This window comes from Scleropages formosus, chromosome 21, assembly GCF_900964775.1.
Source record: "Scleropages formosus chromosome 21, fSclFor1.1, whole genome shotgun sequence".
Lineage (NCBI taxonomy): Eukaryota > Metazoa > Chordata > Actinopteri > Osteoglossiformes > Osteoglossidae > Scleropages > Scleropages formosus.
The window spans coordinates 17,634,126-17,653,215 of record NC_041826.1 but is presented as its reverse complement, the minus strand read 5'-3'; the positions used below and the strand labels follow the sequence as shown (position 1 = coordinate 17,653,215).

Genomic DNA, 19,090 nt, shown 5'->3' with positions numbered 1-19,090 from the left:
GGGAAACCGAACAGCTCCTTTCCAAAATGAGGAAAGGCCAAGCTGTACGTTTCAGTTTCGGGGCACAGGGAAACGTCTGTGTGGTAATATGCATTTGATATAATACAGGTTGAAGGGTTTCTTTGTATTAAAACTATTTAATGCTTCACACATTAAATGAAAGTGAAAAGTGTTAAAGGATCGTTTTCAGAAAAAAAGTGATAAAATGAATTTTAAAAAGTTTACCATGTGTTGAATTGCCAACAATTTTTTCCCCCCCCTAAATCACATCACTTGTCAAATAACTGAATTCATTTGGTTGACAAAACCCCTCAGTGGATGTTTAAGCGAAACTGCACATTATGTGACAAATGTAATCCATAACACAATGTGACATATTTACTAGGTAAAAACAAAAGCAACAAAATGGGGAAAAAAAGAAAAGGCCTTAGCTGAACTATGCTGACATTCATTTTTGATTACATTTGCTGGTTTTTCTGAATTATGAACAACTTGCATTAAGTCAAATGGGCACTTGACAGAAGGGAAATATAAGACTGGGGAATGGGTAACATCAAATACCTCTCATACTTATGCAAGAGTGGATTCTCCTCAAAGAACTACTGTAAAGCAAAGATACAGTATGTCTATGTATGTAACCTGACACTGACTGTCAACCAGGTTCAGTTATTTATGAACAACCTCTCAACAACGAAGGCTCGATCTCTACGCAATCAGGCCATTCAACCTTCAAGTCACCTGCAAAGGGGAAAATGGAAGAGCACACACAGAGTGAGCTATACACTTTTTTTTTTTTAAACCTTAAACTATTAACTAATGCACGTGAGCCCCACAATGAGGACAAGGGGCAGGCATTCAAACATCTGCCTTTGAGCTGGTCTTCCAGTGGTTTTCAGTAGAAACTTACCAAACTTAAATGCAACATAAAAGTTCATTCTATCCTTAAAAAGTGCTTTACATGACTACATCATAATGTTAAAAACGGTTCCAGATCCTTCCACTCATGCATAACAATTAATGTGGCTGACAGAACAATAATGGGGCAAAACTATAATTGGACAGAATTTTTATTAAAAATTAGAGGTCAGAGAACAGAGCTGTCCAAAAAAGCAGGGGCATGTGCAGTCCGCTCAGTGCGTGACTTGGCTGAAGCCAGCATGTCACCAAGTATCGTGGAGTGGGAAACCCTACTGTCGGGCCTGAAACCCCTCCCCACCCCAAAAAAAAGGCAGCATTTCCTGAGTTCCAGGCCTCAGAGGTACCTTCATAAGTTCTTACCCAACATCCAACTATTCTCCAAGGGGTGCCAAGAGTCCTGCCCCTTACCCCTTTACAGAACGAGAAGGATCAATGCCCACATCTCACACCTCAAGTCATTACTTCTCGGTGTCTCAGGGTTAGGCTTACATTTCAACTGTCGACAGCTCCATAACGCTGAATCTTGTGGCGTTTTGTCCACATTGTCCATTTGAAAAAGCCCATTGTGGATTGTGGCCTTGGGCTCTTACTTCGTGGTGGTATCAGAGGAGGAGGCAGAACCACCTGGGGTTCCATTTGAGGTTGCTGGTCTAGAAGCTTCTTCTGAAAGCAGATTGAAATCAGGAGAAATGAGGTTACAGCTGAAGGCCACCAAACTGAAAACAGACTAAAAGTCACAGATATACAAAAGAAACTCTTCTAGACAATAACTCACAATAGCCAGATGATTATTTGTTCTTAATATTTGCCTCTTATGCCATTTACAATGATTTGCAAAGCATCAAAGTCAAAATTTCCCCATGCTCCTTTGCATTCGCAAAGCCAAGTTTGCATTTGGGTTCAGCACAGTATACAAGTTGTTTGGGTGAAATACCTTTGACTTAAAGACACACCATCTACAATACATGTGTGTGACCCCTATAGTTTTTCCTCCAAACTTACCCTTGTCTTTCTTCTCCTGGTTCTCCTCCGCTGCTGTTTTGTCAGCTCTGAAGAAGATGCGGGCGCTGCTCAGGGAGAAGTAAAGCAGCTCAAACTCCTGGAGGGGGGGGGGGGGGGGGGGGGAAAAAAACCTACGTTAAATAAACTTGTTTTGCATTCACATATAAATTTGAATGTTTGCCAACAAGATCAGCTTCTCTTCTCCATTTAGTAACAGAATATGGTAATACAAAAAAAGTCAACATCAATCCAATCATTCAATAACCAACAACCTTAAAATATAACTCATTTTAAGAACTTCCTGCATAGCAGTGTGTGACTGTGTGGGCGCCTGCATGCGTACATACCTGCAGGTAGACGTCCAGCCTCTTCTGGGTCAGGTTCATGGTCTGCATCAGCTTCTCGTCCTGGCTGGTGGCCTGCACATTCTGCTCTTTGACCACTGCGTTCATCTCCTTCATGTACTTCTCCCTCACTGCCTGGAACCAGTGTAGCGAGTCAAACTCCTGATACTGATCCAGCAGCTTCAGGATGTAGGCCACCCCTATGGGAACACAGGCAGATGGTCTTCAGATAGTCTGCTACATCCAATCATGGGCCACATTTCATGTAATACGGGTTAATTCCTCCCCACCGGACATCGGCTCAAAATCCTAAATGACAGCATTCAGAAAAATGCAGCTTTAAACCAAAGAAAGAGTATTTTGACAAAAGAAGACAGCAATTACATGCATAAAATTAATTCTTCAGGCTTTTTTATCTTAGCAAGTACCTCAGTTCTGACAATGTCGTGTAAGACGACAATCATCACTGGTCAACTTACATGAAATTAATGCTATTTCTGCTAGTCCCTTAATATCATACTCATAAATGGTAAACAATGCCAGTACTGTTGAATGACACCTCATCCTACTTACCCATGGCAAAGCCATCATCAGTGAAAGCAGCTCCTCCTTTGTTCTTCTTGTTCAGCTTCTCTTTGCATCCAATGGAATGCTCCACAAAGTTAACAGTCTGCAGTGGAAAGGACAGCTAAGTTAAATCTATAAATCCTTAAACCGTGTGTAAACTGAGCCTAGGCATGGGGGGGTGGGCGTTGGGCAGGCAGGACTGTCTCACCAGAGGTGGCACAATCATGTAGAAGTTCCTTAGGTGCATGTTTTTCACGCTGCGGAACTCGGGGGCAAACACACCCACCAGCATCTTGAAGTACTCTGTCCCCTCAGCAGAGTTACTAGTCAAGTCGCTGAGGACAGAGTCCAAAACCCTTGGTAGACAGAAAGACATTTAAAATATAAACTGTTCAGTTTCATATACAGCATCAAATGCTAAAACCGGTTGACTTCAAAATTAATGTCTTAATTATTGACTTAAAATTTCTATAAGCAGAATCCTTTCTCAATACAAACTTAAATACGTAAACATGTATTACTCTACATCACGGGTCTTAACCCAATAGACTTGAGGTGGTTTGTGAAGCGTGGCCTTGCTTTGAAAGAAATATTGCGCAACAAAATAAAAATTTAAAATATTAAATTATTAAAATATTACTGGCACAATTCTGTGTGAGGGTAATTGCATTTCAATAATAATTTCAAATAAATTCACTGAAATATTCTCTTCAAATTTATTGATAAGACTTTTTCTAGAAGGGGACCTTAGCTTTTATCAAATTCTCAAAGGGGTCTGTAGCAAAGAAAAGGTTAAAAACCTCTGCACTTCACACATACAACTGAATAACTTGAGAACATTTCAGATACTACAAGAGCACCACACATGGGATCTGAACTGATAGCCCTCTGTTGGAACCGTTCCTCCTTGCAGCCTATTCACTGGCTGGCAGTTATCCAGCAATAAAGAAGTCGGGACCTTTCAGACCTTGAGGAGAATCTACCTAGCTGCCTTCTGTGTCTCCTCAGACAAGCCTTCCTCCTTCACGAGCTCCTCGAAGTTCACAATGTCCTCCAAGTCAGGGACAAACCTTGGGGAGACCACAGAGAGATGTTTTAAATGTTCCACATACATCACTGTAGATGACCACTCTTAGGAGGTTCTCCTTTAAAATGTGATGTCATGAAGATGTAGTGTAAAGGAAGAATTTGGTCTGTAGATGAATAGAGGGCATTGGCCCACCTGATAGCGCTGCTGCAGCAGTGTAAACCACCTGAACGGATCATGCGCACGTAGCCCATAGCATTGCCTGCGAGGAGGAACCACCACTGTATTACGGCCTCAAACTATTCAAAACCATCTCAACAACCCTTGTGAAAACTCAACATGTCCTCAGGAGCAGCTCTGAGTTCTCTACCTATCTGACTGATGAGTTGTCTGAACTGATCCAGATAGCTCTGTCCATCGGGGGTGATCCCCAGCTTCCTGATCCCTCGGTTGAACTTCTCCGCCCTCTCAAAGGGGTACTGCAGATGGCCATGGGGGCATCATAGGAGATGTGAAGACATGATCACACATACACAAGAAGAATACCAACTACAACAGAAAACTCACTGCTACTATATTTCTGATTGAAACAAAAAAGGAACTAAAGCAGAGCAGCCTACCTCACATGCATTCATTCAATGAAGCTAGTAAATGTTCTAGAAGGTATAATACATAGGGGAAAGGGGCTGGAAAGACTGCCAACACCAAGGACCATTGAAAGGTTTCTACCTTCTGATCGGTCTGATCCTTGGTCTCCCTGAAGAATCGGATGTCTTTGATCAGCCTGGATTTGATGTGCTCGTCATACATGAACTGGCTGAAGATGTAGAACTTCTTCCTCAGAAACTGGTAGGTGAAGTTCACCTGTTGGTGGGTAGAGAGGCGCACCTCCATTAGATGTTAAAGAATCTTACGGCCAAAACAAACAGAATCCCACACTGCCGAGTACCATCTTTACGGAAGATTCATATTCCAAGCAATATTAGTCTGACATTTTCCTCCCCGTTTCCTACCCTCACCCACCACCGCACACCAGTTTGTGTCCTTTGCTATGATCTTACCGTGGTGTTCATGATCCCTGTGCCGTGGGTACGGATGGAGTTGGCAATGTGGCGGATGTTGATGGTGTTCAGATGTTTGTTGTTACTTGTCCTCTCAATGAAAATCTAAAGAATAGGACATACACATAATCAAAAAGTACAAAAAAACCTCAGGGTTTGGAAGACACACACATTACTACATGTTAAGGTATCATGAGCACAGGGACTTACTTGATTATTGAGGTTGTATAGGTAACGTGAGACAAAGACATGGATGTTCCTCATAATCTCCAGTACATCGAGACCCTGAAGAAGGAAAGTAAAGAAATTAACAAATGAAGGGAAGGTTTCTTTGTAAACAAGAATGCTTCTTTGACTTACAGGGTAACACACGTGCTCACACTCTCTGCATCTTACCTGCTCCAGGGTCTGGCTCGGTAGGTGGGCCTCAGTCATCATGAGACCATAGCGCTGCATGGCCAGACTCCTCATCTCACTGTAAGTTGCCCAGTCATGCAGGGCTACAGTGGTCAGGTTATAGAACGTCTTGTCCAGGTAGTGTGTCACATAAGCTGTAAGAAAGCACACACACACAGACCTTCATGGAGTACTGTAGATGGCAATGACAGAAAGACACCAACGCAAATCTTCAGCACTGAATACTGAGGTTTTAGCTGGTCAAGCTCCGCACAACCCTCCCCCCTCTTTTCCCATTCCCTCATACACACACAGTACCGGTCTTCTTTGAACTCAAGAAGGTATACACAGACAACTTGGACAAAAAGCCATACCTTTAATGTCAATGAAGCGGTTGAAGAAGCGTATTGGCTTGAGGGAGAAGAAGTGGGCCAGGTCCTTCATGCCCACTTTGAATGGATTCCTATCATCCAATTTGAGGTGGGTGTGGACAGACAGACGTAGGTCCTTCTCGATTTCTTTACACAGCTTGTCCAGCAAGTGCTGGAAGATGACAAGGGAAGAAAAACACTGAATGTCTTTGCCATTAACCTAAACAAAATATATCAAATATAAAATATTTCAAAAATTAGCTATGATGAATCATTACATTCAACAAAAAAAAAAAAAAAAAAAAAAAAAAAAAAAAACAGGCCTCCCTCCTTGCTCAGGTTCTCAGGATCTTTCAGGCTGTTTACTAGTCTCCTTTCCCACCATTTCCAGTGCTTCCATGACCTTGATCCTTCTCTTACCTCATTGAAGACCTCCATGATCTCTTTGTCGTAGCTCTCCAGCAGCTGGTCACAGGTCTCTAGATGCTTGGCATGCAGCATGGTGGGAACACAGTCCCTCAAAGCACTGAACATGTACTGAAAATGACATGAAGGCAGGTTGGTAAGAGTCCTAGAGAAAAACTGAGCAACAAAGGATGCTCAATAATCACAGACAAGAAAGATCATCACTCCCCCACAAGCAGAGCTAAGGCAAAATGAAAATGGTAAATACTCACGTGTATCCGTGCTGCATCTACTGCATGGTCGTACACGTCGTCCAGATAGATGGGAAAGACTGCACGGTGCCAATAGAGAAAACCGCAGTCGCACTGAACCTTGACCCTGAAGACAAGACAAAGACGTGCATTGACTGACCCTGCATTTTCGTCACATAATCAACATCAGGTGAAAGGAAAGTTTTCATTAAAATCTTGCTTAAATGTATTACACTGGACATCAACAGCATACTAATATCTGGCATTAACACCTTCTTGAAGGTACACCAGCAGGACCCCTTCAGTCCAGATCTTGAAGCACAATGCTACTCTATCCCTTCTATTTATTATGGACAAATCCAACTAGAGCAAAGACTCACCTCTCTCTGAGCTCACTAATAAGATCCAGCTTCTTCAGCACCAACTGCAAAGGAAGCAGCTCCTCATCTTTGAATGTTTTCTGTTCAACAAACCACACATAGGAAAAATGTTCAAACACAACCTGCGGGAGTGAACCTTCACTGATGCCATCCTTTGCAGCATGGGATCATTAGAGCAGCAAAGTGACTATTTTTTACTGTTACACTCTACCTTCAGGATCTGACTGTCCCCTCTGTTTGAACTTCCTTAACTGTTAACCCAACAACCCTTCACTGAAGCTAAGCTCAACTTCCAGCTATGTGGCTGAGTAACTTCAGAAACCGACATCAAATAATAGACCAACTCACCATCTGCGTGCCCACGCTGAGTGCCAGGGACACCATGAGCCGACGCTCCTTGGTGCTGGGTCCATTCAGGGCGTTCTCGGCAAGTACCAGGGCTGACAGCACATCTAGCCGCTGCTCACTGTACTTCTTGTCAGAGATCACCCTTTTCTGTGCGGGGGAGGGGCAGCGATCAGCACTGGCCAGGCAGCAAAGGAATGACAGTATGTAGGGATGTTCTTCGCACTGCTCATCCTCACCTTAGCTGTTGCAATGGCTGCGAGTGCCTGTGACTGCAGCTGATGCGTGATATGAGCTACGGAGTCCGCCACGACTGCAGAGCGCCGGTGGAACGTGTGCTCGATTGACTGGAGGAGAGGGATACAGTTACAACGCGTAACACATTTTTGGTTCTAGACCGGAATAAAAGCTGTTGACCAACCATTGTGACCTGGGGGACCTTGGGTTGGAAAAGACTACTTTGTGCCAAGTGTGTCAGCTCAGCCCACCTTCAGAAGTTCCACCAGCCTGCACAGGGACTTGACAGAGGCTTTGGTCATGGGCTTCTGCATGGACATGTACAGGTTCATGGTGGTCTTGATGATAGTGCTGATTCCATATGCATAGAGAATTCCCTAGGAATGAACATGCAAGAGCCTCCAACACTGAGACCAAGCATTTTTGTCAACACAGTACAAGTACATGGCTGCGCTATATGGAACATTGTCAAGAACTGTTTTGAAACTTCCTTAAATGCATATCACTGTACAAAAAGAAGATTTTATATATTCTGTGGCCATGTCACTTGGCCACATTTTGAAATGGGATATCAGTGTGACATCAGTTATGCTACCAAAAGAGTTTGACAGCAACACCATCCTTATAGAATTACAACATACATACATACATACATACATATATATATGTGTGTGTGTGTGTGTGTGTGTGTATATATACACATACACACACATGCATATGTAATTATTTGGTGTGTACTCCTAAATACCTGTACAAAGATGTTACATCGACTGCTTAGGTCTTCAGAAAACTTGTCACTCTTCTGCTCCTTGGACATTATAGACTCCATTTTCATCATCCAGGAGGTGACAAACACATAGTACGACTGAACATCCCTGTGCAAAAAAAAAAAAAAACCCCAGGAAAACATCATGAGAACATCCATTTACATGGAGTCTCAACTGCAGTTGCCCCAGCCTTCGAATCTCCCTGTTAAAATTATGCATTCTATATCCTAGGAAGTGTAAATAACACAAAAATTACATCATAGGCTTTGGATAAATTTTGTTATACTAATTTTTTTTTTGGCTCCATAAATCAAAAATTGGGTTAATGGTCAAGAGCCACTATACCAAAGTTTCAGATAAAGAGCCTGTAAATTAAGGGGTGCTAGTATCTTGACACAGGGCACTACAGCAATAGGCGGGACTTGAACCTGCAACCCTCAGATCCAAAGGCAGTAGTTATGACCACTGTGTTACCTACTGATGAACACAAATTACTATGTACTTTGATTTTGTTATCGTGCAGACAGTATGGTAACCACATGCATTACACAATGTAACATTTTCTAACTTTTTTTTTTTTTGCATTTGTCATTCAGGTTTGTCAGATTAAGTAGACTTTGGTGTTATCTTGTACTCGTACCATATTTCAGTTTTTAGAACAATATTCCACATTCTTGAACTTGCAAAATTGTGGCGCCAGATTCCAGGCACCAACTATTCCAGTACCTTTCAGGATCTGATCCTTTCTAGAATGGTCTGGTTCCTTCTAGAATCTTCCAATGGCTCTAAAGTACTAAACTAAAATTGACACACTAGAAGAACAAGTGGTATTTTTGTAATCAGTAAACTTTAATTATAATTAACGCAAAAATCAACAAAACTAAACTTTGAAAAAATTAGTTTTGTGTTATCTAAACACATGCATTTTCTAAATTTGATGTGAGCACTTATAAGCACTACTATATATATATATATATGTATATGTGTGTGTATGTATTAATTTGGACATTCTAAACAACCATGTAAAAAGGTTTAAACTAAATAAAGAATAATTCAATTACTTTATTTGTACCGTGTCCTCATAATTATACTGTTGTAACTGCATTGAGCTGAACAGAATTTTATTAACTGTACATAGCCAAGCCCTCTTAAAAAAAAGTTAAACTGTACATTTGTACAACAGCTAACGGCGGCGTTTCGAGGAGCGACACAAAGGATTAATCGCTTCTCTGTTGCAACAGCACCCATTGCCGTGGTTCTGGTAGATAAAGGAGTCGCCTGGACGAGCACCAGAGAGACGTTCCACAAAGGCCGCTCTGTTGAGCCCCCCCCACTACAGGACCACAAGCCAAGCGCCATGTGGCACATCGGCCAAGCTGAGCCGAGCCGAGAGGGGAAACGCGGAGAGTAGCCGTTACATGATCTAATGGACAGAAAGCCTGCAGCAAGCCAACAGCTCGCAGGAAGATAATGAATGAAGGAAACCCAACGAAGGGGGAGAGAGAAATTCACATTTACTCCTTCAGCAGATCCTTTCCTCCAAAGCAACATACAGTGATGACTAGGTAGTCTTTACCTGATTCCTTACCAAAAGTACCTTACAATGCCAGATACATTACTCTAATTGTAGGGAGTTTAGTGTCTCTCTTACACACTCACACAAAGGGTTATTTAGAATCACCAATTCACATGAAACACAGGTCTTAGGAGTGCAGCAGGAAACACACAGAAACATAAGGTGAACTTGCAAAGACATACTGAGCTGGGACCGAACCCACAACCCACTGCCCAACCCAGCCGCTGTGAGACACCAGTACCACCTGGTACACCACCACACCGCACTCAAAGAGAAGACGGAGGGAAAAGAGGTACGGCGACGCAGGGATAAAAGAAAGGGGTGACTGCGTGGTAAACTATGACTACAGTATAAATATGAGAGAATGGACGGCAGGAGGGATGGAGAAATGGAAACGTGGAGTCAAGTCATGATTGAAGGGAATGAGTGAGTCAGCGACAGAGAAGGGGGGGGGGGGGGGGGGGGGGGGGGTGAACATTGTGGAAAAGAGCGAGGGAGTAACACACAAGCGGAACCCACTTTGGGAGAGCCTGCGCCCTCTGCTGCAGGGAGGCTTCGCGCATCGAGCGCAGGCTCTGCATGCTCTTCCGGTCCATCACTTTAGCTGCCGCAGGGACCTTGTTCACTAGGAAGGTGTCTGGGAACCAGACGATGTTGGCGATCAGCGTCACTGCTGGGACCTGTGTGTGTGTGTGGAGGGACAGAAGCATCAGACACTAGAATGGCAAGAGGACACATGTACACATACACAGACACCCCACAGCACTGGCCGCTAAAGTTAACCGTCAGCAGCTCCACGGATCTCACCTTTTTGCACACATCCAGCAAAGCCTTGTAGAGCTTTTTGTCAACCGTACGAAAGATGTGGAAGTGCAACACAAAGAGGCCGCAGACACCAGCGTACTTATCCCTCTGGTCGATTTCAGACGGCTCACCTGAAAATGGTAAGCAGAAGCATCACGGAGTAAAATGACAACTAATTTCACCATACACTACATTTATTCATTTAGCAGATGTTTTCTCCAAAGCGACTTTCAGTGTTAAGATATTTAAACATCACTTCCCCATTCATACAGGTTGCTAATTTTACTGGAGTAACTAAGAGTAAGTACCTTGCTCAATGGTACTACAGGAGTAGGTGAGATTTGAACCACCAACCTTTGGATCCAAAGGCAGCAGCTCTAACCACTACCCCATCAGCTGCCCCCATCCATACAGAGCTGTGAAAAAGTATTTGCCCCCATCCTGATTTCTTCTATTTTTGTGTATATTTCATACTAAATAGTTTTAGATCTTCAGATGAAGTACAACACAAAACAAAGGCAACCTGAATAAACACAGAAGAGTTTTGAATTATTTCTTTTATTGAAGCAAAAAAAAAAAAAAAAAAAAGTTACCCAACACCTATCACCCATGTGAACAACTGATTGCCCCCTTAAAGTTAAAACCTGGTTGTACCACTTTTAGCAGCAATAACTGCAACCAAACGCTACCGATAACTGGAGATCAGTCTTTCACAACGCTGTGGTGGAATTTTGGCCCACTTTTTTTGCAGAACTGCTTTAGTTCAGCCACATTAGAAGGTTTTCGAGCATGAACTGCCTGTTTAAGGTCCTGCCACAGCATCTCAATTGGGTTCAAGTCAGGACTTGGCTGCTCCAGAACTTTAATTTTGCTTTTTTTAAGCCATTCAGAAGTGAATTTACTCCTATGCTTTGGCTCATTGTCTTGCTGCATAATCCAGTTGCGTTTGAGTTTCAATTTACGGACTGAAGACCAGACATTCTCCTTTAAGATTTTCTGGTAGAGAACAGAATTCATATTTCCCTCAATTATTGCAAGCTGCCCAGGCCCTGAAGCAGCAAAGCATCCCCACACCATCACACTGCCACCACCACGCTTGATCGTAGGTATGATGTTCTTTTTGTGGAATTTGGTGTTTGGTTTACTCCAGATGTAACGGAACCCCTGTCTTCCAAGCAGTTCCACTTTCAACTCAGTAGTCCACAGAACATTCTCCCAAAAGGTTTGAGGATCATCAAGGTGTGTTTTGGCAAAATTCAGACGAGCCTTAATGTTCTTCTGGGTTAGCAGTAGTTTTCACCTTGCCATCGTTCCATGGATGCCATTTTTGCCAGTGTCTTTCTGATATGGAGTCATGAATATTAACCTTTTTTGATGCAAGAGAGGCCTGTAGTTCCTTCATGTTGTCCTTGGCTCTTTTGTGACTTCCTGGATGAGTCGTCACTGTACTCTCGGTGGAATTTTGGAAGGACAGCCACTTCTGGGATGGTTCACTACTGTGCCGAGTTTTTTCCATTTGGAGATAACGGCTCTCGCTGTGGTTCTTTGGAGTCCCAGAGAACTTTGAAACAGCTTTGTCACCCTTCCCAGACTGATGTATTTCAATCACCATCTTCCTCATCATTTCTGCAATTTATTTCAACTTTGGCATCATGCATTACTGGCTAAGACCTTTTAACCAACTTCATGCGGTTGAAAAAGTTCTATTTAAGTGTTGATTTGTTTGGACAGGGCTGGCAGTAATCAGGCCTGGTTGCATCTAGTCCAGCTGAACCCCCTTATGAATGCAGTTTCATAGATTTGGGGAATTCATTTTCACACAGGCCCAGTTAGTATTGGATAACTTTTTGCTTCAATAAATAACATTATCATTTAAAAATTAAGTTTGTGTTTACTCAGGTTGCCTTTGTTTTATGTTTGTTTCAGAAATTAAAACAAAATCTATCTAGTATGAGATATACACAAAACCAGAAGAAATCAGAATGGGGGTAAATACTTTTTCACAGCACTGTAGTTATTTATAAATACTACAACTCCAACACAGAACAAAAATTCTTTTTGGCTTTTTTTCCCCTCTCATTTCAGGCCCTTTATAAGCTTAACATCTTGTCCCAGAGTTTCCTTTCTACTGTGTACTCATTCTGCAGGCGCTTCTACATAGAAACCAACATAACAAGCATATTCAGCTAATCACTGCAGCCATGACTGTATATATGCGTGTATGTATGTAAGAGAAAAATTCACATTAGTACCCGCACAAGGTTGTCAAGGAAAACAAAGGCTTACCAAGTTTAGATTCCACATTTGTGAAGATTGTGCGTATATTGTGGGCAAATTCCTCAGCAAAAGTGCTATTTTTGGAAACAGTCACACCCTCTCCTGGGTTGTCAAACCTTTGCTCCACACAAGCCTGACAAAGCAAGAACGAAGAATTGCGTCTGCCATCAACCAGACCAGGAGAACATATTCCGGAAGACTGAAACACTGCAGCAAGGTCAAACACACACAAACCTGCAACCAATGAGGTGAAATCTAATGATCTCGAACCCCAGCTATAGTATCCAATGCCACCACCCACCTGGAAGATCATTCCATCCAGCAGCTGCCCCTCCAGCTTCAGCAGCAGCTTCTCAAAAGGCTTTAGCTTCTCTTCTGGGATTTCAAACTTAGATGGGTTGTGGTGGACAGACTTCAGCAACCTGGAAATGGAGCAAAGCGCATAATGATTCTTAAAGACCAGAGAAACTCAAGTATGACCAATGGCACTGCAGTCACGCAAAACATCTCTAGGTTCAAGTGTGGCAAGGGGCCCCAGTAACTCTGCACTGAAATGTCAACAGAAACATGTTTGCAACAGTCATGTACATAAAAACAAATTTAAGCAAAATGCCAAATAGGTATACAACAGCATATGTTTAAAAAGTATTTCAATCTAAAGAAATAACTTCATACGCGTCGTCGTCTGCTGTTGCACCACAATGGAAATACCTGTAATAACACAATAAAGTAATCTGATTAATTTTGACTCTTTAATTAATCACTGGTTGGAGGGCAGCTGACGGAGCTGAAACAAGAAGTTAAAATAAAAATGACGTTTAGTTTATGCTTCCCCTTCTCCAGCTATGAAGAGGTCTGCCTTATTATTACTTTCAACATGCATGGGTATTAACTTACCCCACACAGAATAGCCTCTTTAATTAGCTCTACACTCTTACTGCGACCTACCAACAACTGGTTTTATTAATTCACATGTACAGCTGTAAAATTAACTTCCTCCGTAGGGTTGTCTATATTCTCAGACTACGGTGAAGCCAGACGTTGCTCCTCTAACAGCTGCTAAGCAGCACAGCATCAGGCACCTTTACATGCAGATAAAATATATGATTCCACTTTAACAGGTTATATGAATACAAGGTTGCTCGGAGAGGGGAAAAAAACTGTTAAAATAGATTTTTTTTTTTTTTTTTACAGTGGCCATCAGCTTAGCAAATGTATGTGATTAATCATATTTGTACCTATAAAATAGAACCCACAGACCTAATGACGGTTAAAATAACATCCAGGCTATATATGTCTAATAATGCGACAATAAAGCACTTCTGTACCCTCTCGTACCACGAAAACCATGAAAACTCATTGAAAGTTCACTTCGACTTGATGGCATTGACCCTGTCCTACCTACTATGCAACACAGCTGCAGCTCCATTCCCATTTAAGAACTCAACTTAGCGTTACGTTTTCCTAGAGCTAAGTCACATGTTTCTGAAGAGGTCATTTATCAGCTTATTGCTGTCATCTCTCACCTCTTGTACATTTTCCAGTGCTCCTTCAGGGTGCCGTGGTTCTCCATTATCTCATCCAGTGTCATGAGGACCACCAGCAGCTCCCCTAGGTGCTCATATACTGTCTGTGGCGTAACCAAGGAAGAACCCGGAGATGTTGGAAAAACCAAGGTGGTGGGGTAACACGGAAAAATGTTATAAGGTGCAGCCCAAATCCAGATGAACATGGAACTTGCTCAAAGAACTGAACGGGAAGAGCTACACTGAAGCAGGTGGAATCAAAAAGACGCCCCATTTCAATTTCAAATCATCTAGACAACCAAAAAAATTACCTGAAAATGTACTCCAGAGGACTCAATTATTTTTGTTGCATTCCTAAGACCAAACAAAGACACAAACAAATCATTTTAAGTTCCTGGATGATGTGAACTAATGATGATATGTGACTGTTTTATGGATACCATCCACACAGCAATAGCACAGCAGTCATGGTGCTCTTACTTGCTGCTGCTGTAGAGCGAGGCCAGCTGATGGACCAAATTGACCACAACCTCAAAGCAGCGGGACACGAAGCAGGAGAGCTCCTGCCATCCACCAGCACAAGGGAGGGGAAGAAGAGTTGTGAATGTACATATCAATGAAATGAAGCTACACTGATTTTTTGTACCGTCATAAGATACTAAACCTAGCGTCTCTGTGCACCATCACGTATCAAAACAGACAAAAATAAGTGTACTTTGTTCTCTTTACTGCAGGAAGCTCATAAGGTTCGTGACACTTGAAAATGTTTATAATTAAAAAAAGGTCTCAGTACAGTCGCTAAAAGGTTCAATCATGCCACATCTCTTGCTTCACGGGAACTCACCTGCAGGAAGGAAATGAAGCGGCCCATCTGAATCTGAGATTCGCCCTCCACCATACTAGTGTCTGACACTGGAAGGAGACAGCAAAAAGGTTTCTAAAACCTCCTGTCAGTGGCTGCATTGGACACACATCACCCAACACAAAAACCTAAATCTACTGTGCAAGAGAGTAAAAATTCACTGTCCAATAGCAGGCATCCGTCCATTCTGTGCTTATCAACTGTGTCCGAGTTTGGGTTTTTGCACAAGGCAGGAGGTATCAGAACCCTGTTGACAACTGGATGTGCTTACCTCCTTCACCATAGTACAGCAAGCCATTGTAGAACTTTGTTTCTGCCTATAAAAGAAACACAAAATGTACTTTACTGCACTGAAGTTCCTATAAAATCTTCAAGTTACACCTAAGCAGCGGGACAAACATATCAAAGTTACAAAGATTTAAACAGGTCATTAATGCTTCCAAAAAATAAAAAAGATTAACCTTTCTGGACCCCGAAGACTCCACTGTTACAAAATGTGGTTCTCACCTCATATTTGAGCTTCTTAACCTCACTGCACAGGGCTGCATACACAGTGATGACTTTGTTGAGAACCTGAGAATGAGCCGCAGTGAGACAACAAGTACGACTCATAACATCCTTCAGGGAGGCAACAGAATAGCGCTGGTTCACCTACCTTGTTCTCTGTTTTTATCAGCTCCAGTAAAGATGACTGCTCGTAAGGGAGAAGCTGGAGGAATAAAGCATAGTCAAAGACATTCCAATGTGCATGAAAGATTTCCGTACGGTACAGTATGTTGTTTTAATCCTCGCCATGAAGCCACAGCAATCTGCCATCAATCAACAGGACCATGAACTGTACCGAATTAACATTTGGACCCCATAGCAGACAAGATAGCATTTCACGGGCAGCACGGTGGCACAGCGAGTAGCGCTGCTGTCTCACAGCACCTGGGTGGTGTGAGAGGACATGGGTTCCATCCCTGCTCAGTCGGTGTGGAGTTTGCATGTTCTCCCCGTGTCTGCGTGGGTTTCCTCCAGGTGCTCTGGTTTCCTCCCACAGTCCAAAGACATGCTGTTCAGGTTCCCCCATAGTGTGTGAGTGAGAGAGGGAGTGTGTTCCACTGATGTATGGATGAGTGACCCAGTGTAAGTAGTGTATCTAGCAGTGTAAGTCATCACGGTGAATAAGGTGTGTGGGCTAGTAACACTACAGAGAGTTCCCTGGAAGTCACTTTGGACAAAAGCGTCCGCTAAATAAATAAATAAGTAATGTAACAGGAGGAGGAGAGCCTTTCATAAACAAGCTTCCCAAACAATGGTCCAATGGAGTGGACTGTCACGGAGGTGGAGGAAAGATTAGGGGAAAAATAAGAAATCACAAGGCACCTGAAAACAAGCGTGGCACTGTTGTGCGTTTTTCTGCGCTCGGCCTCGCAAAGCACACAACTTCGGAGGACTGGAGCCGCGGGGGTGAGAGTAACGGGTACTTTGAACTCAGACTCTGCACACAACGGAGCAGAAAGGAAAACCGCTCCGCACCAGAACCAGCGAGGTGTGAGGAGTACCTTCAGTGCTATGGGATCCAAAGTGAAGTCCCAGACATCCCCGATGGACTCATCCAGCGCGTCCTCGATACCCTTGAGCTGCGAGGTGTAGTCCTCCAGGAAGTTCACATAGTTCTTGAGCTGCACTTCAGTGTGTATCTCTGCCAACATGGAAATCAGGTTCACAGGAGGGCTGTGATCCAATGCAGGATTCCAAGACAAACGCATCTGCATTTTGGATCTTAGCCTTAACAGCTATACCGGAGATAACGGTGTGAGTGATGCATCTGGAGTGAGATCACAAGTCAAATGTGTGTGGGCACTGAACAGTCTGATCTGCCTTTTGGTCAGATCCAGCACACTATATTATTATTATTATTATTATTATTATTATACTCTAGCTGACATCTTTGTTCAAGACACTTGACAACGTTAGATCAACTTTACAATGATTCACCTAATCACACAGCAAGCTTTTCTTACTGTACAGGGTAAGAACTTCAGTCAAGCGTAGCGCAGCAGCGTGGATAGGATTCGAACCCATAACTCACACCAGTCCAAAACGGTCCCTGCTACATTTTCGACCACCATCGTCTGGCCAGGAATAAAGTAAAACATAAGGTAATTACGCTGTCGGCACGTTCTGGCTCCATCGGATCGTGCAGTAATTTAATGAATTCACCAGCCACGCGCGCGGCCGCTGGAGAAAAGCGCTGCGTTACTTTGTAACGCGCCACGGACTTCTCGTATCGTAAGAACCTCACCAAGAAGATACAACGAAGTGTGGAAATCAAACACGAGCGGTATGATCGAGCAGAGAAACAGAAAGAAGTTAATTTTATATTTTCCGCACCAGTGACCAGCGCCGTCCCCCCGTCTCTCCGCTCCAGCCGAAGCCCGAAGGCGAAGCCAAACGCAAACAGTGCACATGAAGCCGCAACGTGTAACAAGAACTCACTTGTAGATCCGTCGTCAAAGCGGTCGAATTCCCAGTCTGGGGTGATGGTCTCCACGGCCATCATAGCAGTCTGTGTAGTGACAGCGGACTCAGCTCATCCACAGAACGGCCTGAGCAAGCGTACGGGAAGGGGGTGTGGATCCCGTGATTTACCCAGTGACTCCCCCAGGCGTTTCTGGGAAGTGTAGTTTCAGCCAACGTGAACGCAACCCTCAAGGAGTAAGGGGCGGGTTGGCTGTGTTGAATCACGTGACTCTCCTCTGTTCTTCTGGGGTTTGTAGTTTTAACACAGAGGAACGCAAAGGAAGCGGAAGGCGCTGCAACATCCTCGACGCTTGTGGGAAGTGTAGTTTTAGCAATACTTTTAGTACTGTAATTACTTTTTCATTGCTTATACAGTGCCTTTAACGTGTTCTGCGATTCAGAAATGTTATTTTGACACAGACAACTACACTGAAGCTCATAATTTCAGATGAAGCATAATAACTGAGGTAATGAGACTCGTTCATAACGTGAATGCTACTATGCTATACTATAGTAGTACTAGTCTGTGTGGTGCAACTTAACTAAGTCAATAACAGCCTGTGAGTCTAATAAGCAGTACAGGTGGTTTCAGATTTTAGCTCTAATAGTCTTGCAAAAGGCGTCTACTTCTCACAAATGAATTTAATGGTCACTATGATTTGTCAAAATAATAAATAAAATAAGGCTAACACATAACGTCAGGGGTGCGGTGGCGCAGTGGGTTGGACCGGGTCCTGCTCTCTGGTGGGTCTGGGGTTCGAGTCCCGCTTGGGGTGCCTTGCGGCAGACTGGCGTCCTGTCCTGGGTGTGTCCCCTCCCCCTCCGGCCTTACGCCCTGTGTTGCTGGGTTAGGCTCCGGCTCCCCGCGACCGCATATGGGACAAGCGGTTCAGAAAGTCATGTGTGTGTGTGTGTGTACATATAATGTCAACGAAATATAACGTCCTCTGGGGGTCATCCATCATCGTTATTTCTATTTGTGAACATGGAGAACTCTCTTTAGAACTGCTCGGAAAAACAGCTAGCTACACGAATGATTATATACGTGAAACGTGTATCTTTCTGATAGGTTGTGTTAATTTGTGAGAATTCCAACCAGATGCAAGATGTCTCATGGCAACTTAAAAGCATAATTTTCGACGGTGTGCGACGGGATTATCATAATTGTAGCATATTGCCAATTGCGTTTCGGTATGAATGATCGTCTAATAATGCACTTTAATGCCAGACCAACTGGTTTGTTAACGAAAAATGTACATTCTTCTTGCGTTGTGCATTCAAAATTATTCTTAAAATTACACCACAAATTTACATTACGCGGCTGTTCTTAATCATGATTGTAAATACCACTTTTTCACAGTTTGTCTGGAATGAGCTAAATGAAATGATATCCCAGCTCTCATACATAACAAGGAGGAAAAAAATGTGTTGTCACCAACTATATAGCCGCTTCGTTCTTGACATAT

The 19,090-nt window shown here is 43.1% G+C and overlaps 1 protein-coding gene across 1 annotated transcript; it reads right to left on the bottom strand.

Moving 5' to 3' along the window:
- Positions 1 to 208: 208 nt before the first annotated feature.
- On the bottom strand, positions 209 to 17,749 carry washc4 (WASH complex subunit 4). Its single transcript, XM_029247574.1, has 33 exons — positions 17,601 to 17,749; positions 16,664 to 16,803; positions 15,772 to 15,825; positions 15,624 to 15,689; positions 15,388 to 15,433; positions 15,099 to 15,166; positions 14,735 to 14,817; positions 14,566 to 14,608; positions 14,255 to 14,358; positions 13,030 to 13,150; positions 12,738 to 12,861; positions 10,455 to 10,582; positions 10,167 to 10,327; positions 8,053 to 8,179; positions 7,556 to 7,681; positions 7,307 to 7,414; positions 7,071 to 7,217; positions 6,723 to 6,802; positions 6,364 to 6,469; positions 6,107 to 6,223; positions 5,690 to 5,858; positions 5,316 to 5,470; positions 5,130 to 5,204; positions 4,920 to 5,024; positions 4,588 to 4,722; positions 4,229 to 4,337; positions 4,054 to 4,120; positions 3,815 to 3,901; positions 3,040 to 3,187; positions 2,838 to 2,934; positions 2,268 to 2,464; positions 1,921 to 2,017; positions 209 to 1,581 (listed from the first exon to the last, which is right to left on the bottom strand). The coding sequence occupies exons 1-33, from the start codon at positions 17,662 to 17,664 to the stop codon at positions 1,505 to 1,507; spliced, it is 3,531 nt and encodes a 1,176-aa protein (XP_029103407.1). The 5' UTR covers positions 17,665 to 17,749; the 3' UTR covers positions 209 to 1,504.
- Positions 17,750 to 19,090: the final 1,341 nt, after the last annotated feature.